At 36.9% G+C, this 27698-nt stretch overlaps 1 protein-coding gene across 2 annotated transcripts in view; it reads right to left on the bottom strand.

The window, feature by feature from the left end:
- LOC126964642 (nuclear hormone receptor FTZ-F1 beta) overlaps positions 1–27698 on the bottom strand; it is a 67963-nt gene that overhangs the window by 31199 nt on the left and 9066 nt on the right. The window contains exons 1-2 of one of the 2 annotated variants that reach the window (XM_050807878.1): positions 1584–1708; positions 1126–1481 (exon numbers count right to left, since the gene is read on the bottom strand). In XM_050807878.1, the coding sequence (XP_050663835.1) occupies positions 1126–1222 (97 nt within the window). In that variant the 5' untranslated portion in view covers positions 1223–1481; positions 1584–1708. Of the gene's footprint in view, positions 1–1125; positions 1482–1583; positions 1709–27698 lie in introns of those variants that run through there. The other variant, XM_050807877.1, reaches the window with a different exon arrangement.

The raw sequence follows: 27698 nt of genomic DNA, 5'->3' as shown, positions 1-27698 counted from the left end.
TTTGCCCAGTAATGTCACTAGCTACGGCGCCCTTCAGACTGAAACACAACAATGCTTACACATTACTGCTTCACGACAGAAATAGGCGCCGTTGTGGTACCCATAATCTAGCCGGCATCTTGTGCAAGGAGCCTCCCACTGTTGCATTGTCCTATCGTCCTGGAAACACATAAGGAAGCTCATTCCACAGCATGGTTGTATGTGGAGGAAAGTTCCTTGAAAACCACACTGTGGAGGAGATCAAACAGCTCTTCGGAACCCCGTGATAAATGTGGTAGAAGACAACGCCAAGTGATCTAGCCGTTCACAGAGCACTGGATCCTCGACTGCGTTGAAAGAGGTCAAATGTCAGAGACGATGGCAATACTGGGATGCGCCAGACCAGAGATGACAGCAATAATCCATGTGTGGCCGGACCTGCGCTTTGTAAAGCGCTTGAATGTGTGGGCCGGCTTGATGCATTGCCATGCTCTATTTATGACGCACAGCTTCTTCTAAATCCAATTTCTCTATGCCTTGCAGAAGACCGCGGAATTTGCAATCACTGGAGATTTCGAGACTGCAGTATTCCGATACTAGGCGAGGCATTAAGAGAAGTGTTCTCGAAGAGCGGTGGTGTTTCAAATGGGTTTTTTGTGGTAAACGCCCTAACGCGTCTTCTAGGAGTTAAATTGGACACCGTTCATTTAGTACAATCCGAGATCTTCTCGAGAGAGGACTCGATAATACGATCGACATAACTTTCTTCCGACGCTGGTCGACGATTTCCCGACAAAGACCTACACGGCCCGAGTTTAAGGCATGTCCCGTACTGTCATCCGCATAGCAATGCCTGTTGGAGGAGTCAACATGTCATTGATATGCAGAAGAAACAGTTTAGGACATAGCACACAACCTTGGGGAACTCCAGCGTGACTTATTATCAAGTTTTAACGAATGAACAATATTTATGAGCTACATAATATAAATAACAAAATAAGAATAGTTTGTATAATAGGATATATTATCACTATCACAACGTATTTATTTATTTCTTATTTAATTAATTTCTAAACAGTTTCAAAAATGAATGTAAACTAGGTTTTAAATCTCCCCGTCGAAATGCATATTGAAAAAAAAACTTACCAGTACCGGGATTCGGCCCCGACATGCTGATAGTAGTGACAGAAATATGTCCGCCCTCCACTTTCACAGCTTCCCCCTCACTAGTTATCGCATTCATTATCGATAGTTCACTTCACTACACTAACGAGCACCAAACGCAGTCTCAAAAACATCAAAAAATTCTGGCTGGACTTTCAAATTAAAAAAGATAATCCAGTCATCATCTTGGGTCAGCTGATTTTAAGGCATCCAGGTTCAGTCTTGTGGCTGGTCGGAGTAGTTCACATGTCACATCGTGTTCACATCGCTTTCTTGGTCTGGGCAGGTTCGATATGTGACGCGACCGGAAAAATGTCGAAACAAACATCTTGTCCAATCTGAAACAATAAAATATTTTTATTGAGTAAATATACTAAATTAAAATGCTTATGTAATAAAAACATTTATATGAAATGAAACTGTTAAATATTTTAAATTACCAGAACACAACCACCATTTTAAAAATTTAATTAAAATATATTTGTAATCATGACCGCGTGGAAAAGTTTACGCAAGCGAACGATTCAAAATTGGAATAAGATGTCGTTCAACAACGGTGTTTGTGTACACACACGACGATACGCGTAGGGCCGTCGCGCCGCGGCCTTGTCGACGTACCCAGTGCTGTGCGATAGCGCAAACATATCGATAAACTGACGCGACCTCTGTGTCATTGGCATTGTGTTTACAACATAGGGGCGATGTTCTGTAGCGATAGTACTTCAATTACTTTTATGCGTGAATGTCTTTTAAACTAAGCAGCTCTTTTATTTTATTAAAAACTTATTATAAATACTTTTTGGACAACTCGATCAGCTGATTTAAACAATTTAAACACTAATTCCCAAATTAATAGTTTATCTTAATCATTTGTGTGATAAGTGCTGTATTTCTATCAGCGGACGACCGTTTATTTCTTTATTAACTTTTAGGCCTTATTAAATAAGTTATTATTCAAAAGTTTTCGGTGGTGTGTTTTTCTAAAGTAAATGATAAGGTTGCTTAACCCTTTGAATTTTCTGATAAGATAGTAAGTAGCTAATATCGATAACAGTCTGCAATCTCTAGATAGTGGGTGGGGGAAGTTCGGCGGCCTTCACGGAGCCGGTTGTAGCGGCCCCGGTCACTCAGGCTCGGTCGCGATCATTTCGCCTTTCGCGTCTACTACTACGACGCCCGCCTCTCTCAATAAAAAACTATCAATGTTTCTTTGTATGGAAGATATCTACCATAACTACGTGCGTATTACTTATAAGTTATATTACTAAAACTGGAAGAAGGACAGCTTATGATCCAAATCTATTGTTCATAATTGACTAAATATCCATTAATTTCAGACGTTTTTTAAAATACATCGTATTGAAAGAAACGAGAGCGTCTGGTAAACCAATTAAACTTCAATGACTAGACTCAGCTCTGTGACATTTTGTCAGCAATCGCTATCGGTCAGACAACCGTTGCCACGGTAACTCCAGTAATTGCCAATTACACAATGCATCGCTCGGCTTTATGTGGCTGAACGATGTTAGGAAATCTTAATAGCGCTTGTAATTGTATATGTTAGGTTTGATTAAGATTATATCTTAATCACAAATAAGATTACACACAGTTTTTTTATTTTTGAACAAAATCAACGTAAGCAACTTAATGTTCGATCTCTGTTAAAGTACTAAATACAGTTTTAGTGATTAAAACAACTGTGGTAGTGAGTTTGATAATTGTAACACTTGTACTATTACATATTCTTTGTAGTAACACAGATTATTCAGGCTAATTAACATAAAAGTTTGTTAGGAAAAAGTTACCGAGATACAAGGTACCTACATATTTCAAAGTAGGTGAAATGTTTGTAATTTTCATATACTAATAGATATAGGTACGTAACTCTAAAATAATTGAAAGCCACTTTGGTTAATTATTGAATGCCCTCAGTTATTGTTTTAGCAAAACTCCAATATAAAAAAACACTTTTTAAAATATAGTTTCGTACTACTCCTACTGTATTCTGGCCTTGAATATATTGTACAAAATATCATTTGAGAAATAATCTTATAAACTAACTTTAAAACAATGAAAAAGTGTAGCTTTAATAAAAACACCAACGCTGTGTTTTAGTACATTCATAAAAATAGTGAGGGCAAATATGGCGTCAGTGATCGCGGCCTAGGCAAGGCCGTGCCATTCGAGATACGCTCGAGTCTTTGTCCGGCGTACGATAAAACATTTCGAATTTATAGCCACAATATTCTAACGATAAAAACTTAAAAGAGATTTCTAGTAAACGATGCCAACAAGATATTTTATATGATTACAGATATTGCAAAATTTTGAATTTTTATCTATTCAACGAAAAGTATGAGATTATCAGGAAACATTAACAATACGTGCAGAGCGATATGACAACCCATACGCATTCTACAACAAGAAAAATTTTTTATAATTACTTTAAATTACAGCATGGATTGAAAATAAAATGGTAAAGAAAATAAAATGGTAAAGAAAATTTTACGTACAAGAAATCATATCCAGTACATGCAAGCAATTTTTAGCAATGAATTAAATAATGTAGGCAGTTTATGCCGAATTGTTAATGGTCGAGGCAAGGCGTCGACCGATTATTATCGTAAGGTCATTCTGCTATCTCCGTGACGTAAATACATCATAGAATAAATTGTTACAGTAATATTCCGAACCGCAGCGGCAGGTTTTTTTTAAATACTGTTTTTTCATGACAATAAGGGACGAGACGAGTAGGACGTTCAGCTGATGATAATTGATGCGCCCTGTCCATTACAATACAGTGCGCGCAGGATTCTTGAAATACCCAAAAATTCTGAGCGGCACTACAACCGCGCTCATAACCTTGAGACATAAGATGTTAAGACTCATTTGCCCAGTAATTTCACTAGCTACGGCTACTGAAACACAGTAATGTTTACACATTACTGATTCACGTCAGATAGACGCCGTTGTGGTTCCCATAATCTAGCCGGCATTATGTGCAAAGGAGCCTCTCACTGCAAGCTGCCAGCTAGCTGCCTTTGCAGAAAAACATTTTATTTTTCATTGATCATTATGACATATAAATTAGTTATACATACAACCGACGCACAGCCCAAGTCTAAGGCTGATACCTATAGAGCTCACTTAGACTTTTTGCTCTGACTTTACTATGTTAAACTTAGCTTAGTGTGATAAAATGCGAACCTAACTTTTGCATTGGGCTGTCTCAGATTAAGCTCAATCTAAGATTATACTGAGCTTACCCTCAGCGTAGTTTTACGTAAGTTAAGTCTGAGCAAAGTCCGTTCTCCGTGTTCTCTTATTATGTATAAAGATACCTTTTGGAATAATAAGGTAAGTCCAAAATTTTTATGCATTAAAATAATTACTAATAGTTAAAATTTAATAATGAAATGTAAGAACTGAGCATAAACAACTAATTAAATTTTTCAGGTTTCGATACAGTTAGGTACAGTAAACTACAAAGGCATCTGGTTTTTAGGCTGCTGTCAGATTAATAATGTGTATTTTTATAAGAAATAATAATATGTAATTGGGAACTGTAGCAGTTACTCAATGACAGATTTGTAATACAAGATTTAGTAAATTTTCGACTGCAATCCAGAAAAAAAATTATAGACGAAATAAAACAATTTTATTTAGCTACATCTACTAGAGAAATATTTCATTCCATATGACACAAGCACAGAAACGATTATTCTAGGATTTCATTTTATTATAATATGGGCTAATTAGTCGTGACTTGTACGAAACTACAATGACTTAAAATGTCAGTTAACTTAAAGGAATTCCAAAGTCCTTGACACCGATGATTAGAGAGAGGTCATCCATCGTAGAGTACGTCGCACTCTATCACCCACGCTCCGAACGCAACTAAAATAGATGAGAGGTTAACACTCCTACATTTACTATTTCTCCGCTAATTATCAGACAAAGAACGTTACTTCATTCAACCTGTCTCTTTATCGCTTTTTTTTATTGCGCCATGATAAGAAACAGCGGAAACCTAATACTTCAATTGCAAGGTGAATAATAATAACAAAGAATCATGAACACGTGTTAAATATGTATGTAGTTAAACGAACGAACAGAAAATATTCAATTTTAGACTTTATTTAGTTCAATATTTTACTGCTGAAACATTATAACGTCAATTTAATAATATCAACTTCTGAAAAACATATAAATATTATTAATTTACATCTAAAGTTTACAAATAGGTTCCAGACAGCAGCTGTTTAAATTTATAGAGAATGAATAAAACACAGTGACCGAAAATGTAGAAAATGTTACAAAAGATACTTTTATTGTTTCACTCCGCTTAAGGTTAACCGAGGCATTCGTATAGGTATCGATACTGACAACGTCACAACACTAGATTGAAGCTAGGAACATCTAGACTAAATAATAGATTATTTTGGTTTATTCATATATCGAGTAGAACGGTCCATATTAGGGCTAACAGTAGTAGATTATCCACCTGTCACCGTACCTTTTTATATTATATACTACTATATTGGAAAAAATCATATAAAACACAGTATAAATATAATTATTTAAACAAAGTGTAAACTATAAGATACATAAAACAAAGTATTTAACCATTCGTTCTTTTTCTCTACAATATTTTTATAATCAATGCGTGATGAGATTACATTAGGTGTACAAGATTTGAATGTGGTACTTTTTATGTTTGACTTAGCATTAGCTTCAAGATATAGAAAATTTACTTTTTAGTTAAGTACGTGGTTTAATAGTAGGCACCTACTATATACGTGTTTGAATTCAGTATATTTTTAATGTATTGCAATATTTTATTATTCAATTTATTCCCCACTTATATGATCAATACTACGCCTTAACCAAATGACAATACGGTTGTATAAATTGGCTAAAGTTGTCAAACAGCTAGATTTCACTGCTCCCAATCTGGCCAAAGCTTTCCAAAAGGAATAACATAGATCAATTTCTAAACTAGCGGCTATATCCATAACTCATAGCATTAAGTACTTATAAATTGATTGGTACTACTTCCTTATTTATATTCGTAGAATGAGTTATATAATTCTATAGATTACTAGGTTAGCATAGCCATACTTACGACGAATATACGAAAATAAAATGAATTGTTTGAAGACGTTTGTGTACTATAAATATATACAAATTCAAAACCTCTCGGGTTCCGTCCGAGTGCTCTTACCAACTAAGCCAATGGTCCTGAACGCGCGGCTTCGAAGCCCACATCATTCATGAATATTGGTAACAGTTGGAGAAAATCACGAAAACAACCGAGAAAGTTTGTAACTTTTATATTTTGAACGGCGAATTGATAAGAAATTTTGTATTGCTTTTTAGGTATATATTTTAATACTAGCTGACCCGACAGACGTTGTTGTATACAACTATAACTGTAATACTATATATATAAAAATGAATTGCTGTTCGTTAGTCTGGCTGGACCGATTTGGCTAATTTTGGTCTTGAATTATTTGTGGAAGTCCAGGGAAGGTTTAAAAGGTGAATAAATATGAAAGTGTTCGGAATTAAATAAAAACAACAATTTTGTGTTTCCTTTGATGTATCCCCCGTCGTCCGATATTTGTTTTGTATGGACACATTTTCTATGAGAGAATTTATTGACGCACGGTTTGACACTTCTGCTGTAAAACAATTTCATTACAACAACAGGGGGCATATTTTATGAAATAATTCTTGATGTTATGAAATATTATTGACAAATTCATAAAAAACAGTATTTTATATATTATATACAGAACAACGTCTGTCGGGTCAACTAGTAATAAATAAAATATTTTTTTTTATGAATTTGTCAATAATATTTCATAACATCAAGAATTATTTCATAAAATATGCCCCCTGTTGTTGTAATGAAATTGTTTTACAGCAGAAGTGTCAAACCGTGCGTCAATAAATTCTCTCATAGAAAATATGTCCATACAAAACAATTATTGGAAGTAAAAATAATTATGGGTCCCAAATCGAAATAAAAACTATCCTATCTCTCAAGTTGGACTAAACTGCACCCCATTAAAATCGGTTTATTAGTTTAGGAGGTCACTGGTAACAAACATAAGGACACTGGATTTATATAATATGTTAAGCTGTTCTGGTAGCATTGGAATACATTGCGCCCGAATCAACACACGCCCACATACACGATTACAAGGCCGCTAAGCAATCTTGGGAAGACAAAACTATATTATATTTTGTATGTACCAACCCTAGCGTTCCGCCGCGACGTTATAAATTTTAAAGAGACCGCTGAGTTACGTTTCTGTTCTATTACTTATACTGTGTTAACATCTCCCTTATTCGACACTAGTGTTTCGTTGTAAATCAACAGATACTGCCAACACACGCGAGCATCTTTTCACAGTTATTCAACAATATTTTTCTGCCACCGAGCGTGACATTCGTCTGATAAAAACCTTGCCGAAGTTGTAAATCGGCTGATTAACATACATAATAGCTTGTTTACAATATTTTATCCAATAATTATTAACCACGACGCGGACGTGATATCATTATAATATGTTTTTGTTATTTAAATTTTCCTAAAAAGTTTGATCTTTGATCGTAATTCTTGCCGCCGATCACCTCTCACTGTGCCACCGCATGTCAGTTACTAAAATACCATCTTCACCGTCTGGATAAGGCACTCCACCACAGTATTTGTGCGGATGTATGCTCGGTACCATAAAGCGCGTACACCCTCCAAAAAGGCCGGCAACGGTCCTGTGATGATATTGGTGTTGCAAGAGTTAAAGAAGAGTTTAGCGAATAATACTAGAAACATGCATGGAAGGTTTAAGATGTTAATATGAAGATGAAAAAACGCCAGAACGCGTATTTAGCGGGCCATTTAAAGCGGAAACTAACGCTTAGCGCAAAGCAGGCAACGCTCCCGTGATTGTAATGTTGCAAGAGTTAAGCAAGAGTTTAGCTTATCGTAGTACACACAACATCCATGGCAGTTTAAATCTATATCTATATAAGAGATTTCCAGCGCTAATTGACTCATCACGAAATCTCAGAAACTACAAAGCCTATAACTTCAAACTTGGAATTTGGAAAGTAGGTTCTTTCTAGGACGTAGACGTGTCAGCTAAGAAACGGATTTGAGAAACTCTAAGAACTAAGGGGGTTAAGGGGGGGGGGGGGGGGGGGGTCGAAGGTTGTATGTAAGTCCTGTGTTTTTGAAGTTATAGACGTGAAAATCGACATTTAGGCTATAAGCTTTAAATAATAAAAATCTGTGTAAGTCATTTTGGGGAATCCCCTTTTAAGGGTGGTAAAATAGGAGGGTAAGGTTTGTATAGAAAAGTTGTAACTATAGTTATTTCAACATTAAATTTGAAATGTAGGTTCATTATCGAGGGCAAGTGCAGGAAAAAAGGATGCTATGAAAATCCCCCACCCCAAACGGGGTAAAATTGGCGTTGGAAGCTTGTATAAATATTAATACCTACACGTCCGAACGCCAGTATAGCGGGCAACGCAACCTAAGCCAGGCTGATTAAAAATAGGTCAAGCCCATTTTTGCTCGAGTAGTTAGTTACCTGGCAACATTGCACATGCCCCGCCAGCTAATGCGACTATAATGTGGCGAAGTAAATGTAGTACACCTTGGCAAACGCAACGAAATGCAACGCCGGTGAGTGCGTCTGTACGTTGTTACACAACCACCAATTATAAAACAGCAGCCTGTACGTAATTGCTTGTTTACTGTGTCTTTTTATAAGCCAAACATCATTGAACCCGCAAGGAAACTGAACTGAATGAGGCACGTATTCAAATCAATATAACTTTATTATAATTACACTTAAAAGTTATACATTCTCCATTCACCAACACTGCGGAAAAGGTTAAAAGCATTAATGAGAAAGAACCCGGTCGTCATTTTTTTATTTGAAGGGCGTTCATTTTGAATTCACCATTTCAGTTTTTATGTTTTAAATACCATTGGAGTACGGGGCCTTAAAGATACGATCTGAGTCGTAACAAATCACAAAACAACCTAAGGTGTAGCGTTATGAGATACAGTCCACATCACTCTGTGCCGATGACAAGAGAGGGAAGTTTCTCTGCACAAGATGAAGATATTATCTGTCGTGAAGCAATCATGTGCAAACATTATTGCTTGTCCATTTGAAGCTAGTGAAATTACTAGGCCAATGATACTCAATGTCTTATCTCTCAAAATTTGAGATTAAATCAAGAATCCTGGTCACTTTTACCATCAAATGAATGAATTGATCACCTCGTCAATTTTTCATTAAAAAAACACAAAAACTTAAGGTGGAATATTTCATGTGCTTGTAATTACACTGGCATCATTTAAAATTGGAACAATTTAAGTTCTGCATTGCGGCAGAAACAGTTATGGTGGCAGTGAATAATACCCTGAGCGAAAAGTGTAAAAATATAAATTTTGATGTACCCGTACGAAATAAACTTCGAGGCCTTCCAGGCTAACTTCTCTCTGGTTGGTTCCTCATGTCTGAGGATCGTGGTCAGCAACCTCCTTATCTGCCTCCAGTTTCTGTCTAGTCCAGTTTAAGAATTTGAATGACGAGTCTTTAATTTGGTTGGTCCATCTTGTTCGGGAACGATCACGCATTCTTTCGCCTTCGGTATTCACAACCAATTAGTTTTTCCAAACTTTCGTTGCCTCTGCACATTGTGGCATGGTATGGCAGGGCAAAAATTAAAACCCAAGTTGCAGCTATCAGATACATAGAATTCCGTAAGTACTCATTACGTCCCAAGAAGAGAAGATAAGCCCAAGATGATATACATGGCGCGATATAAAAAGATGAAGTGGAAGAAATTGGCTAAGAAATGATATGGCATAAAGCGAAAGAAGGTGCTCCAACTTGGATGGAATAATGCAAATACAAAAACAGCGAAATATAGAACCGATTTTTCGATTGGTGATAATGAAAATCATTTTCAATAAGATGATTTTTAAAGTGATCACCGCTGCCCAGTTAAGCTTGCCGGTGCTGTTGCAAGAAGAATGAAGACTATGAGAAAGGAAACTATAATTATTGAAATACGTTTGTTGGTTGAGATGTAAACTGATAACTGTCCGAAGATAGCCAGTATAAAAAAATTAAGAACCAAAATATGAGTAATGAGTAAGTACCAGAATATTTTAATATGACAAAAAAAAACAGAATAAATTGGTATCAAATGCAGCTAAATATAAGGCCAAAGTTCAAGGTATTAACAAAAGTAAAAGTTAAACAAACAAAATAAAATCACATTAATTTTTACAACTCTCCGAAGCATAATTGAGATTTTATCGGATTTGGGTCACCTTTTATTTTTTATAGTTATACTGTAAATCCAGTTCGGCTTTATATGAATATTCAAAACATCATTATATAATTAAAATGGTAAAAGGCCGGGACATTTACCAGCATTCAATTCATTTATTTTTTCCTCATTTTCAATGTTTCAATACGTTCAATGAGGTGGAATGCCATTCTACTGTATCCGTATGGCACAGTTCAGAAAGAAGCAGTTCGTTATTGTGCAAATAATAACGTACAACACCAGAAATTTAATATTTATATAGCATGACATTATCATTATGCTATATATATTAGGTGTCAACGTCACGTCTCACGTCCATTGAATAAATTTTTCCAACACACGAGATTATTAAAATTCATGGTGATATCTAAGTATTAGGTAGGACATCGGCACCTGCATGGATTTAACTTTTACTTATTTAATAATCAATTTTGTTTGTCAGAAAAATAGTTACCTACAGCAATGGCAAATGATATGGTTACAAAGTTAAATGATTTATAGGTAATCAAATCATTCTATGATGGATACTTTGTCTTTAGGTGTGTAACCACAACGGCGCTTCACAAAAAGCGCCGCGGCCGTGGCTAGTAAAATTACTAGTCTTCTAAGTCTTAACGTGCAACTGTGTTGCTGACTAGAATTTTGGGTTCAATTAATAATTAGCACTGTATTGTAGTATACGGGGCGTATCACTCACCATAAGGGTTACTTCTTCGTCTCGTTACTTTTTTCATAAAAAAAACTTGTGGAAAGACAATGTAAAAATATTTAATGATAAATTTACCAGAATAAAATACGCGTGAATTCTCAATTAAAGAAATGGAACAATTCCGATTCTTTTGAAAATATCACTAAGATTAAGGATTGGTACTACTAGTAGTAACTAGATACCGCAGGCGTGGCGGCAACTGTTACTACGCCCAAATTTGCGTACTCGAGCCAGTCTCGAACAATGTGTTGACGTTGACGTGCTACATGTTGTTTATCTTAGCTAATAATTCGATCTAAAGTGCCAGGTTGGGTAGTAAAACTTTGTTAATATAATAAATAGTACAAGAAATAAGAAAGACACTTATAATATAAAATAAATAAGTAATAACACAAAGCGTATGTCACAAAATTTGAAAAATGCCATTGAGTGTCAAGATGCCACACACAAGCATCTAATAGTAGCCGCAATAAAGAAGCTATTGTTCTCAGGTAGTGCAGTATCTAGTTGGAGCGCAGCGGAGACCAATCCTTAATCTAAGGCTAGAGCACTAAATTATAATATTTATGGTATAAATTAGAGTTTGTTTCATTGTCATATTTGTGACTTATTGCTTTATTAGTAAATTAATTTTCAACAAAATCAATTAATACAGTACTTTCGCCAAACTAAGTATTTATTATCTGTGGCGCTGCGATTTTATTCAGATACGGTATTAATTAAATACATTCTATTTGCCCGCGAAGTTGTATTGCAGTTATATTTGTTGTTTTGTTTTGTTGTAACTGGGGAAAGGAAATTCCTTGAAATAAGTGAGAACCTAATCACGACGCGCTTTTTGTGATCTTTTCGGCATTCCAAATTGTAAACTAGTTGCATTGTATTGAATGTAGTAAGTAATTAATTCCTTAACAAATGTACACTCTCACGACTTTAGAGAGTAATGAATGAAGTTCTGAATGAACTCGTCGCATGAATAGTTCGACTGAAAATTCGAATTGCATCTTGTAGCACACCACATTTAGTATTAATAATTGGTTTAGTATCCTATATGGGTTTGAAAACTTATCAGTTATCACTAATAAAACTATATTTATGATGATTCGAAGATTCTTGGATATACCGATATTTCGTAGTTGTATAAAGTGGCAACATTAAGGTTATATTTTCTTTTTAAATTATTTATTATTATATTGGTTTTAACTATTATCTAACTCGCCTAGGGATCACCTGATTATATTTTGATGACGGCGCAATGGTAAGCATTAGAAAAGGGGCTGGTGGCACACACAATTCATATAAAAAGCACTACTTTGAATGGGACAAAATAGATATTGAAGAGAAAGTTTTTTCATGAAAAAGATCAGCTTACTTTTAAATAAACAAAGAAATTATTTTACTCCTTAAAGAACTCCAAGGTCATCTGTGTTGCAGAAGAATCTTATGGGACGTCAGTGATCTCAATTCATATCTTAAGCCAAGTTAACCATTATCAAAGTTACAAAATATGTTTCGTAATACGGAAATCAACAACGTATTTAAATATGTCCGTGTTCAACTCGCGCGTAGTGTGGCGCGGGCCAAGTGATCGTGAAACCTCTGAGGGGGGGGAAGAACAATAAATAGGTCAAAGCAACTGCATTCCGATGCTTATACTTACACTTCATGGCTTTCAACTTAGTTAAGGCGCTCGAACTTAAAGCCATCTTTGAAGCATACTAATATTATGAAGAGGAACTATTGTTTGTGATGATTTTTTTTATTAAACTATCGGATCCCCCTGATGGGCAAAGGCCTCCCCTGCTTTAGGTACTCCATTATTCGCGGTCCTATACCAGCTCCGACCAGAACTTATTATAGTATCGTCACGCCATCGTGTTCGGCGTCCTGAGGCACCCAAGGCGTGACGACCTGTGCCCATCGATCTGTGTGCATCCGACACACATGCCCAGCCCAGTACCACTTTATCCAGGCGGTGCCAGTTCTGAAGCGCAGTTCCGTATTTTTATGTTATGAATAAGTCAAAATTTGTCTGAGCTAATGATGAATGCTACAGAAATCACGGGCAGGATTTTCGTAAGGCCTATCAAAACATTATTTGGGGATGCCTTTGTCGCGCAGTGGACATATTTCGGCTGATGGTGATAATGTTGATGATATCAAAGCTTGTCATTATGGGAGAGGTGGAGGGAAACGGAAGCGCTGGGCGAAGAAGAAAATCCGGGCTACGAAACAAACGGGAGTAAACCGGGATAACCTTTAACCATTTAGCAGGTGATAGGACCCAATCCAAAAAGCTGACGGCCAACCTTCATGACTGGAGGCTTAAAGAAGAAACATTAGTGACTATATTTCCATACAATCATCCTCAACTATCTTGTCTTTCGGAAATACCGAATAAGATCAATATCACCATTATATTATGTGTCTCTCTCTTTTGCTTTTTTGATATATTTGTTTTTGTAAGTGCTAGAGTACTTCAAACAATGCAATGGCTTAATGAACCTGATTTTTTATTTTGATTTTTTATCTCACGAGTTTAGTCGGAGCTGCTGTTGTCGTTATCATACTTATGACTGACTTGCCCGCGTGAACGAGACGGTATGTTGTTTTAGAATGATTAAATTTGTAAAAAGCCACCGCTAATTCCTCTTAAAAGATAAAGAAAAAGTGGCTGATTCCATTTGTACAACAAAATTTATATAGACGCTTTAATTATGTTTACAATTACAAAACATCTTGCACGGTCAGTTACATTACATTAAATGTGTTTGCAAATGAGCCTGTGTTTGAAAAAGGCGCTATAGACGCGCTGTTTCCAAGGCTTAAGTTTTTCTGTTCTGTCCAATGACGTTCTATACATATAGACACATCACGTCGGTATAAAAACAAAGCCGAAATATAGAACAGGACAGAAATTACACCATAATAAGACTCGACTGCTACATCTATATACATTGCCGCGTATGCTCCAGTTGCTTAAAATATTATTGGTTACAGTGACAGTTAATAACATATGACTAAGGAGAAAAGTGTGCTTACATTGTCTTTAAGCACACTTTTACCGTTTCGCTATCAGACTGCGAATGATACGTGCTTATATGTGTACATAACGTCATTAATTCTATGCAGTAATTGTATTTCCTTATTTTTATTCTAAATCAGATATTTTTATTCAAAATAGGATTCACTTATTGAAAGTCGAAAGCCACCACCCATTCGGGAAACTAAACGGGCTTCTTTTTGATACTGATTGATCTTTTACAATGATTTACAAACAATGAATTCAAGCTCTAAAGGTTGATGCATCCAATATACAATAATTTATATTTATAGTAAAATTTATACAGTTAATTCTTTATAACTTTTCATCATTTAAAGAGGACTCATATATTGGATGCAGCACCTTACAAACTTATTTGTTATGTATATTACAGCCAGTGTAAATAACTCTATTTGATTGAAAAATTGGTAGTTGAGTTTCTTTTAATATATAATATATTTATAGCTCAACTTTTTACGAACATATGGTAAACTCAGTTATTTAAAAGAATATTGGTAGTGACGATTCAAAAGAGCTTAGTATAAACCTAATTGTATAAAGTTTTTTTTTTGATGATTTATTTGACTTTGACTTTACGACCTAGGTTACACATAACAGTTCGAATTAAGACATCGTACTTTTCTAAGTTATAGTTTAATACGCAAGCATCCATCCCTACACTGTGGTAATATAGTGACGGTTTTAAGATTTTAATCATTGATACCGTTAGTTGGAAAAGTTTGAAAAAATAAAACTATTACGGAACCACGCAGCATTTCTAGCACACATAGTCGTGACACATTTATTGCCTTTATCTCCTAATATTTCATCATGTACCGGAAATTCTTTCACGTCTGAGCACCAATCTTGTTCTGGCAAAAGATTTAACTCAAAATAGAGCGATGATTGGACGGAATAGGAATGTGGTTGATCAACTTAATTGGAGCATTAAATAGAGACAAAAAATATGCAACCATGTTATTGGAAGTAGAATTTATGTAACAATGATGATAATTAATGTTAATGCATGACATTTTTGTTATATAGTCACCACAAAATAAGATATTTATGAGTTTCCCTATTCCACATAATCTTATGGTTTGACCCTGCAGAAAATACAATTACTGATATTTCGATAGAAATCTATATATTTTTTACGTAAAGCGAAAAATTTGTAAAATTTAAAAAAAAATGCGCGAACGGATGAACATGAAATTCAACACAGTTAATGTTTATATGGAAAAGAAGTTCATAAAGATATTTTTATATAAAATGCCTTAATAGGCAATTTAATTAATTTAAATATATATAACACACACACACAAACACTACTGCTTGAATGACACAACATACACACATACATTATAGAGTTATTGTCTTTGACAAATAAAGATAAAGTTCAAACTTAAAAATAAAATTAATTTCGTCCTCAGGTCGACCATTAGTCCAATAGACATGAGAATCATGTAACTAAATTTGGGCGGTTTGAAACAGCACATTAAAGCGTACATACAGAAAAAAAAATTATTAAAAAAATGATAGTAATGAAGAAATTAAACAGTGAAAACTAATATTTTGATCAAATTCATTAAACAAAATTGTTTACTCATACAACTGAACATTTGTTTGTACTTACAATAGGACAAATGAATCCTTAGAGTGAGTAATGCAAACAAAATTCTCATATTTAATTGGTGACTCAGAACATCTCTATACACAAGATATAATATACCATTAGGATCCCTGCATGCGAACGTTAAATTACTATATGTAAATATATATTATTTCTTCATTGAAGTCTCATCCTAAAAAAAACTATGCACATATTTATAGCGTAAATGGAATTTACAGAAATAATTTCTTATACGCAGTGCGTATATTAAATTTCCGTAAATAAGAAATACTGCAATACCAATGGGAGGCTCCATTGCACCTTTCTTTTATATGAGAGGGGGCAAACGGGCAAGAGGCTCACGGGATGGGGAGAGGTGAAGCAACCGCCCATGGACATCCGCAACAACAGGTGTGTCAAGAAATGCGTTGCCGGCCTTTAAGGGAGTATGCTTTTTTCTTGAAGGTCCCTAAGTCGTATCTGTTCGGGAAGACTGCTGCCGGTAGTTGATTTCACAAAGTGGCTCTGCGAGGCAAGAAATTTCGGACAAAACGCGCGGTTGTGGAATGCCAGACGTCTACGTGATGTGGATGGTACTTTGCACGTAATGTCCGGTGGTGGAATTCGGCCGCTGGAATCAACCCGAACAACTCCTCTGAGCACTCCCCGTGATAAATGCGGTAGAAGATGCAGAGAGAACCCACATCTCTACGCAATGCTAGAGAATCAAGCCGATTGGAGATGACTTGATCGTCGATGATTCGAGCCGCTCTTCGTTGTATGCGGTCAAATGGAAGAAGCTGGTACTGGGGAGCAACCGCCCAGAGGTGAGAACAGTACTCCGTGTGAGGCCGAATTTGCGCCTTATAAAGTTGCAAGCGGTGGCTTTTAGTGAAGTACTGTCTCGCCTTACTGAGTACACCAAGCTTTTTAGAGGCCAGTTTGGCCTTCTCTTCCAAGTGACCACGGAACTGAACGTCGCTCGATATATCGACGCCAAGTATGCATTGGCATACAGGCTGTGGCAGTTAGAGGAGTGTTCTCGAATCGAGGGGATACGACAAAGGGAGACTTTTTAGTGGTGAACGCACAAACTTGTGTCTTCTTGGGGTTGAATTGGACTAAATTTTGTCGGCCCCATTCCGAGACTTTGCAAAGCAGTCTCGATTTCAGATATAAGTTTGTTCCGGTTCTCGTCGACGCTTTCCCGGGACATGTTGGCACGGCCGGTGTAGGAAGCACACCCTGTGCTGTCGTCCGCATAGCAATGAATATTGCTGATTTGCAGCATATCATTGATATGCAGAAGAAACAGCGCAGGGGATAGCACGCAGCCTTGCAGACACCAGCGTTTATGGGTTTTAAGTCGGAGCATGCACCGTTGATAACAACCTTGATGCTCCGATCAGCCAAAAAGCTTGTGACTCATTTGCACAACTTCTCGGGAAGCCCATAGGATGGCAGTTTCGCTATAAGCGCTTTATGCCACACCCCATCGAAGGCCTTCGCTATGTCCAAACTCACCGCCAACGCCTCTCTCTTCGACTCAACCGCTTGCGCCCATTTATGGGTGAGGTATGCAAGAAGATCACCAGCTGAGCGACCCTGACGGAAACCGTACTGGCAGTCGCTGATCAGCTGGTGCCCCTCTAGGTATCCCAAGAGCTGGCGGTTGATGATCGACTCCATTACTTTGGAGAAAATGGAGGTAATGGCAATGGGGGCACCGCATCTCGTTCCACTCTGCTGACCTATAGTGCCACACGCGGCGGCAGCCTAAAGATCGGGGCTGAGTTAGGCGCGTGATCGGCACGGTGCTCCGGATAAGGCAGTGGTCCGACGATCCCATAGGAGGGTCAACGGAAACTAGTTAGCCGTCCGGATGTGAGGTCAACAGAAGGTCCAACAGTGAAGGTGTATGATCTTGCACATCTGGGATTCGCGTTGGCGCAATAACCAGTTGCGTCAGACCATATGCTAAGGCGAAGTCGTGAACAGATCTCCCTGCATGATCGGTGGTACGTGAGCAAGAAACACGATCTCTGCAGTGGGGATCTGCTCCAACACGGAATCTGTAGCCATTTGGATGTGTTCGAGGAGCCGGTCAGTCTCTGCGTTACCGCTATGGGACCTATACAGGCATGCGTAGATTCGCGGATGGTCATCGCAGTCTACACGCAGCCAGATGATGGATAGGTCCTGTCCTTCAAGAAAACTCAGGCGTCGAGAACAGACATCCTCCCTGACGTAAACGCACACGCCAGCCCGTGGTATAAAGGAGTCTTCCAAATTATACCCCGGGTATGAGAGGTAAGATGAATCAGCTAAGGAGGATATCTGTGTCTCGGTTAAAATCGCCCACTGGATGCCGGCTAGAGTATGGATACCACAACGGCGCTTATTTCTGCCGTGAAGCAGTAATGTGTAAGCATGACTGTCTTTCGGTCTGAAGGGCGCCATAGCTAGTGGAATTAATGGGCAAATGAGACTTAACATCTTATGTCTCAAGATAACGAGTGTCGCTCAAAATTTTTGGTTTTTCAAGAATCCTGAGCGGCACTACAGTGTAATTGGCAGGGCGTATCAATTACCATCAGCTGAACGTCCTGCTCGTCTCGTTTGTTACTTTCATTAAAAAAAGTGCGAGATTATTTAATAAAATATATTTCATAAAAATATTTACAGTTACATGCAGAGTTTTCTTTTTTATTTAAATACAAATACTTGATGTATAAATTTTTTTCATTGTTAAGTGTAACACTAAATTAATTTGTATTTACACAATAACCACAAATCAAAACTATAGTACCCATATAATAACTTCTGCAGCATTTATTATTCAAAATTTTTAATAGGAAAATAATGTAGTTAGAACAGTTTCGACACACGTCTTAAATATCTCAACAGTCTTGCAAAGTAATAAATCTGTAGTGTTATTGTAGTGCATGTTTTAAAGCTGGCATCGAATGTTGAACAATGTACAATAACGTACAAGGTCAGCGGTACCGGGGTGGCATTACAAACACAGCCTTACAAACCGAGGCGCCAGTATCAAGACCTGTTTCCTCTGAGTTCTGACTCACACAGTAATGGATTCGTGGAATCGAATTTCGAACGAGCGAAACCGTTGTGAAACTTTAGTCGATGTTGAGACTGAGCTTTCGTTTGTCTCAGGGTGATGTTTTATATTCCGAAATACGCAGCACAAAGACACAAAGGAAAGATGAGCGTCGATTCTTTTCTCATCTAGGCAAAGACTGGTTTCGTTGGATTAAAAAAAGTTTTCTATACGTGTTCTATACTATTCGTATACTAAAACTTATATAAACGAGTCAAAAATCAGGGATTCGTTTCCAAAATATTACGCCTCCAATGATACAGGATTTGGTTTGGAGATGTGAAAAAATATACCACAACAAAGAAGACAAAAGCAAAACTTAATAGTTTTTAGGAGGATTTTCAAGTTTTACAAGATTTAGGAAATACTTGGAGAAGTAAAAGGGAAAAGTTCTAACACATTGGGAAAACAAAGTGTAAAGGAATCATAGGCTTTGTTTGGCCTTACTCAAAACTAGGGCAGTTATAATGAGGCACCGTAACTTTATTTGATTCGCCTTTTAGGAACGTTGTTTTAAGAAATGGTGACGCAAATTATCTATATTATTACTGTGATATAGTTTGTATTGAACTTATAATAAAATGTGCACCTTTTAATTATTTTTTATTTATTTGTTCAGATAGTCACAAAAACAACACATTATTATAAAATTATAATTTTAGTAAGTACGTAGAGATAGTAAGATATGAATTTACAGGTGTAACCAGTATTTACAAGTATAATAAACATAGCATTGTTGAACAATTAAAACGTAATAATTGAAAGAAAAAAACATGTGTGTGTACGCATAACATAGTACACAGGTAAGAAATGAAACATCAACAAAATTTATCAAACCAAAATCCAAATATAAAACCACTTCCACTTGTACTATAAATTCACTTGAATTTGAATAAGTCTTTTAATTATATCACTTTCAATACTATACTAAGCTTTGATAAAAAAAACCACATGGAACGTAACCGAAAATCGTGACGACTTTGCTATTAAATTTCTCTCATACGTCGATATAGAAGTTTCACTTCAATAAAGCATCCAAAAATGATGATAAATATAACTAACTATATAATAATTAAGTTAAATAATTAAGATCTTAATATTTCAATGCAGTTTAGAAGGGAAAGTAGAGATAACTCAAAGTAGATAGTTGTAGATATGAAAAGTCTGATGCAGATAAGATAATAGCGAAACAACATCACAGATAACAACTAAGTGCTGATTTTTTCTGGAATTGTAACGTCATTACTCATCTCGTCACATCTCTAGCTAACAAAAAAAGTCGTATTAATTCATATTTAATAAGTCAACCTTATTGCTATCCGTTAAGGTTTAGTCTCGACTAGTGTTTAGTAATGAATATAGATAGGACTTAGGACTTATTGCACCGCGTAACTGTCACAGCTAACAAAATTTTATTAGTGAGATCGCTTGTCGATGTGTGGCCACTTTGTAGGGATTTTATTCGTTCTTTGATTATTAAACAATTTTTTTATGAAATATTGTACAAATACTGACGTCTACCACTAAAGACATATGTCTATTGTACATCTACGTTCCGAATGACAGAGACAATATAATTTCGTGCTCTAAATTCTAATAGACCTATTATAAATGACCACTATGTTTATGTTTAAATTTTTATACTAATTATAGCTATATAGTGTACACAAGTCGATCTAAGAATAAATTACAAAAGAGCTGCATTCAAGGTAATATGATAATTATGTTTCAACATATTCAAATACTAGCCGTTCCCGCTTCGCTGGGCGAATTTTAAAAGGAAATAAATTAATGAAGGAACGTTGGAATTCGAACAATAATACACTGGCCTGCAAAAGTAAGTATCACACTTTTCAAATTATTTTTTTTTCTTAACTAAAGAAGGTAGAGATTTAAGATTAAAAATGTTTTGTTGCAAATTTTATAGGCTTTAATTCTTAGAAACTAAAATTATACATTAGTAACATTTTTAACTTAAAAAAGATATAACAATGAAAATAGACATTTTTAGTTTAGTGTAAAAAAATTCAAGTAAAATGTATTACATGTTATTTAATTTTTAATAACTGGTATTGCCTCCTCGAGCTCTGATTACAGCTTCGAGCCGGTTTGGCATATTGAACACTAGGTTTCGGAGCCGATGTTGGGGAATATTCTCCCATTCTTCTACCAGGGCCTGCTTTAGTGCCCTGTGGGTATTAGGTGGTGGTCTGCGATTTCTGACTAGCCTCCCAAGCTCATCCCAGGCGTGTTCAATCGGGTTGATATCAGGACTTCTTGATGGCCAAGCCATCACGCTGATACCGACCTCCTGAATATACTCTTGTACGATATGAGCCGTGTGTGGCCGGGCATTATCATGCATCAGCATCGATCCATCATATATTTGCTAAATACGGCCCTACATACTCATTGAGAATCTCTTGAGCATATCTTTGCCCAGTGTGGGCGCCATTTTCTATGGCTACTAGCTCTGTGCGACCTTCTGAAGATATGCCAGCCCATACATGTACACTGCCTCCACCATATTGGACTCTTTCTGAGCCTGCATCTTGAAGGTATCGCTCACCAGGTCACCTGTAAACACTTCGCCTTCCGTCAGAAGTGTAAAGGGAGAATCGAGACTCATCTGCAAACAAAATTCTTGACCATTCTTCTTCATCCCACTGCATGTGTTCACGGGCGTATCGAAGTCTCGCTACTCGATGCTGTCTCTCGAGTTTTGGGCCACTCGCTGGTCTTCGGGGTTTCAAATTTGCTTCAGCAAGTCTTCTTCTCACTGTACTCTCACTAATGTAGGTCCCTCCGGGTCTGAAGTAGCTGTTGCTGGACATCAACTGCACTTTGGTGGCGATTTCTTAACACAGTGGAGATAATATAACGATCTTATCGGGCACTGGTACACCTGGGTCTGCCATTACAAGGTCTCCTCAGATGGTGTCCAGTCTCTTCGTACCTTCGCTTTACCTTCTGGACCGTTCGTACCGTCACACCCACCATTCTTGCAGTGCGACGCATACTGATGCCTAGTTCCAGAAAAGCCATAATCCTAGCACATTCTTCAACTGAAAGAGGCATGAAAAATAAATGTAATGTGCTTTTTAGCATAAATTTTTAAAACAAGACCCATCGATCTTGAAAAAAGTTTAAAACAGAAGGAAAAATGTGAATGGTAAAATTGTAATTCAGAAACGTCCACTTTGAAAAAGGAATGGTTTTGTTTTTGAAAATTTTTTTCAGCCAATTATTAAAAGAAGGTTACCGACTATAAAGTTTTTATGTACAAAATTAAATTCTCTTCGGAGTCCTTTTTATTTCGAAAGTATATCTTGTGAACTTAAAACGTTCTCCCAATTTTAAAAGTGTGATACTTACTTTTGAAGGCCAGTGTATTACTGGAACTTGGTAACTAGATGTATTCTGCGAACCATGTTAAGATTTCCGCCCAAAAATAGAAAAATAAAACAATAAGTTAAAGCCCCCCCCCCCCCCTAACTTCTAAAATAAGAGAATGATAAAAACAATATGTGATGAAAATTACCATGCAAACTTCCACCGAAATTTGGTTTGATTTTGTCGCAATTTACCTTTCATTCAATCAACTCAAACCTTTTTCGTGAACCATTATCTAATACTAACCTTTGATGGGAGAGTCCGACTCGCACTTGGCCGCTTGTTTAAATCTGATACTGATGTGGCCAGCTCCGCCTGACCGCTAATCTGACATTAATAATGGGGTACGTCGTGACACTCGCGCGACATACAATTCGCGTTATCTGAGATATAATATTATATAATGCTCATAGCCGTTACACGAATGGGCAACGAGCCGTCATTCAGTTTACTACGGCGTTTTATATACGGCCAATTACTATGTCAATCGCAATTCTAAGCGGTCCGAGATTGATATTGAAGTGAACTTCTTATGGGAGGTTAAACTGCTTTGTTACGTAACGCTATACTTCCGTCAGAAAAAAATCAAACAAAATAATTTTTAACCGTAAAAAGTTCTTTAACTGAGTAATATTTTTTGAAAATCTCCAAGAAATAAATTTTTTCAAAAAAATTCTGATGTTTGCGACATTCGTTAATTTTTTTTTGTTTCTTCGTCCATTATTAGGACAGGCAATGGGTTCAAGCCCATACAGCCGTTAATATTTTTATTTCTTTAATATTTACTTATTAATTGTCAAAGCCGTCTGAAAGACTTTAGATGACATACCTACGATGTAAAAATTTCGTTGGTTATTATGGCTACCATAAGCCAATTGTTACTTTTATAGGATTCAATAATGAAACAAATAATACACAAAATAGTAATGTAAATATTCAAGAATTGCAACTAAGAATAAATCAATACTTTTATACTATGTTACTTGCTGCTACGGAACCCTTCATGGGCGAGTCCGACCCGCACTTGGCCGCTCTTTTTAGATTTAATAATTCTAAAACAACATATCGTCTCGGTTACTCTGGCGAGACAATCATCGCTGTGGTAAGGACAACTGCTTCGACTTAAAACTCAAAATCAGGGATTCTTTCGACAATTTCCTCCTTAATTAATTAACGAATGGCAACGAAAGTATGTAAACTCAATGGAAATGACATATTGTTTGTCGAACTGTTTCAATCTTTTCCCTTATTATTGTCTGATTGGTATGTTGGGCGATACGATTAAGCCGTTGTAAGCATTTTTTAAAGTACTCTAGCACTTAAAAAAAGAATATGAGACAAACCAAAGCAGGGAGACACAGATAACAATGATATTGATTTTATTGGAAAATAATTTTGATCTGGGATTAAAAACCAAGGAGTATAGAGTGGAGAACGTTTGTATGGAACAATAGTCACTAATGTTTCCTCATGAAGGTTGGCCGTCAGCTTTTTGGATTGGTTCCTATCACCGGCTAGACGGTTGGTGATCAGTTGTTCGACGAACGTTATCCCGTCCCACTCCCGTATGTTTCGTAGCCCGTATTTCCTTCTTCGGCCAGCGTGTCTCTTCCCCCTACCTCATGCTGTTTTGATATGGATTAAGAAAATTCTGTCCGTGACTTCTGTAGCCCATCCTCGTGTTATTATTGATGAGTTTATTCATCACATAGACATACGGAACTGCGCTCCAGGACTGGCATTGCTGATGTGGGAGAAAAAACCGCCAGGCTAAAGTGGAACTGGGCTGGGCATGTATGTCGAATACACACAGACCGATGGGCACAGGTCGTCACGCATTGGTTCCCTCAGGACGGGCAAAGACGTCGAGGCAGTCCCCGAACGCTCTACCACTTACAAAACAAGAATATTAGAAAAAGAAAAACAGAGAGACACAGATAACGATGATATTAATTTTCTTGGAAGTAATTTTGATCTAGGGTTAAAAACCAAGGAGTAAAGAAAACATTTGTATTAAAAATGGCCTCTTATTTTTACTCTAAGGCTGCGTCCTACGTGGGAGACTCAACGCGAACACGATTGCGAATCGATCCAATGCGAATTAATGCGGAGCGGTGCGACGCGGCGATTCTGTTCAACATGCGCGCAAATCGTCCTGCGCCGGTTTAAGCAAAAGCGGAGCCTGTATTAAATTCATTCAAAGAGCCCTTGAGCTATATGAAACCAGTCAGTTATCGGGTGTTTCACGTGGATTGTCTCAGTAGGAAAAGTTGTAACGTGACACGTTTTTGTGACATCAAGTAAGCTCAATATCTTAAATCTTAATAAGTTTCACTAAAATTAACCTCAGGCAAAGATGAGTGGGTTTTAAAATGCAAGGCCCCGGTCGCGTACCCACTGAAAGGATGGCGGTGGTAAACCGTGGAAGTAGCAGCGGCGTTTCGTCCGTTTCGCGCGAAATAAAACCAAATTATCGCGTTCGCTTCGATACGCGCCGCACCCTGCATGCGTCTAGTCACGTAGGCCAATTCAATATGTATCGACAATCGCGTATATTCGCAGTCGCGTCCTGATCCTTCACCTAGGACACTGCTCCTCCTTGGACGGTCTCCTTCAATGGAATCGAACCGACTTTACTGAAACGAGCGTTAAGTAGCCAAGCCTGATAGCTCAGGCTCATTCAACACCAACTAAATAAAGTGCTCAGGGCGCCTTCTAAAATAGTTAAATTAGTTAAAATTCATGTGAACTCCAGAAATAACACATTCTTATTCAAAATAGGATATTATAATATTGTTAAAAGTCAAAAATGACCCATTCGAAAAAGTATGCCTCAGATCTTAGAAGAACGGTCGCAAATAACTCAGAGGGCTTCTTTTTTTCATAAAAATATGGTTACAGTGTAATATCGTACATTAAAATTTATTATTTAAAAGCCTGAGGGCGGTCGCTCCATTCCCAATCTGTGGAATCATTTATGAATATATAAATACGAGAAAGTTATTTATGTTATAGTAACCTTTACCACACAAACGTTTTTTAACAATACTTTTGAATTTCGTAAAGTATTACTAAGTATTAATTAAAGGAAACTGAAAGGAAACATTAGTTTTGTAACTGTGTGTCGATCCTTCTTCCATTTGTAACGGGCGCATACGGTCAGCCATTTTTTACACGGCTGCTACTTAGAAGCTGGCAGTCTGACATCGACTTTCTTTCTAGGAATGCATTCACCGAGAAAAATCCCATAAACTTTTCGCAGACATAGTCGCGGTGCAAATGTGTAGCATTTTATATTATGTACTCATCATAATATATCAATTATCGATTCAACTTGGAGAGTATGCAAAACTAAATAATTTTCTGGCTCTAGCAATAGCAAAAGAATAATCACTTAAGGCGGTATCTGGCCTTATAGGTGTTCATACATCTAGGCTATGAATTGCATATTCTTTTGTTTAAATAGGAGTTTAATATCTGCACTGTCTGTGTCATATATAAATCTGGCAAAATAAGTAGAAATCGAATCTCAAACGCTGGTATGTAACTAAATTGAATTTGATTTGATTTCTGTTAAGTTAAATTTTAAAAATCTGTAGAAAAACTAAACTTCGTCTACTCAATTGTTCTTTTCATAAGAACTTGGACTGCGCAGACTCGAGTAAGTCCATCTTTCCTACTATCGTTGAACCACGCAGGTTTAGCGCGAGACGCATATAGAACAAATCTTCGATCGTTATTTTCAAACTTCGCTTACATAACATCCACAAGACACGCAACACAATACAAGTAATGGAACAACAGCGTTAGAGCACTTTCGCACTACGTCCGATCCGAATCCGATCCGTATCCGTGAAAACACGGTCCGAAGTAGTCGTAGAACTATTTCTATTGTAGTTTACGCACTAGATCCGGCTTCCGTCATCCAATTTCTTTCTATCAACCGTTAGAAATAGTTCTACGACTATACCGGACCGTATTTTCACGGGTACAGGTCGGGTCGATCCGAAAAATCGGACGTAGTGCGAAACGCTCTAACTCAGCGGTCTCCTTGAAATTTATACTTAAGTCTGGGCGGAGCGGTAGGGATGGTACAAACAAAAATATTGACAACGTGGACCTCGCGGTGGAGCTAATTTAACTCGGACAGCGACCAGTCTCGGCGGCGTGCGGCGTGACACTCAATAGCTTTGTCTCCCTAACATTGCTTAGCGGCCGTGTAAATCGTATGTATGTGTGCGTGCGTCAATTCGGGCGCTCTAGTATGAAGTAAAAATACTGATCTATTCCTATATTGTGCACGACTACTGTAACTTTTAATACCTTTTTATTAAAAGTCACTGGTTAAATTTTATCATGAACACCTACACAGCTAAACACAACAGAAAGCAATGAAATTTAAATAAATTCGATTAACCTATTTGAAAACCATATACATTTCATTAATAGGCAGATTGAAACAAAGTCAATAACTCAGAAGTGCTAACCCATTTTGCAGCCCCCCACCGCACCGCTTCTTACCTCTTACTAATAGATTTTTACTTACTTTTCCCCATTCACTTTATTCAGTTAAGTACCGTGTAAAAACATAATAAGGACTGAGTAGAAAGTACTTTTTTTATTTTACCAACAAACACTCCGACTTTATATTATGTGCAGACAAAATGTATTTCATGGTAATTTGGCACAAAGCTTAATTTCCATAACACGTCATGCTTCCTGCCGATGAAGGTCAAATTAAAAAGTTAAGCAACTCACGAACGATCGAAATGGTTTCTGCATTTATATTTAAATAATGAAATACACACTATCAGTAATCCTGCGTCGTGAATGAATCTTTGAAATTCAATTTTTTTTATGAAAATCAGGGACGAGACGAGCAGGACGTTCAGCTGATGGTAATTGATACGCCCTGTCCATTACAATACAGTGCCGCTCAGGATTCTTGAAAAACTCAAAACTGCGCTCGTCACGTTGAGAATTGAACTATCGCCGTACATGAAAATTATATTGGACAACTTCGCTTCACAGTTATAGAACTCAAGATAAATAATAAAAAAATGATAGTTATGTATGTCAAAAGTTATACTTTTTATCATTTACCCTTATAGAAACCTCAAATACGTTCAAACTCGATTTAGTTATTGAACCAAAAAAATGAATGTTAGTTAATTAAAAAAACCACAAGAAATAATGAGTACAGTAGACCCACACACAATGTAAATAAATATTTAATGTATTGCGCGAGCACCGTATTCACGCATGTTTTTGTAATTTTAACAATATCAAGCAGAGTTATCGGTGACTGGACCAC

The sequence above is a fragment of the Leptidea sinapis genome, chromosome 5, assembly GCF_905404315.1.
Source record: "Leptidea sinapis chromosome 5, ilLepSina1.1, whole genome shotgun sequence".
Classification (NCBI taxonomy): Eukaryota; Metazoa; Arthropoda; class Insecta; order Lepidoptera; family Pieridae; genus Leptidea; species Leptidea sinapis.
This window is presented reverse-complemented; position numbering and strand designations above follow the sequence as displayed.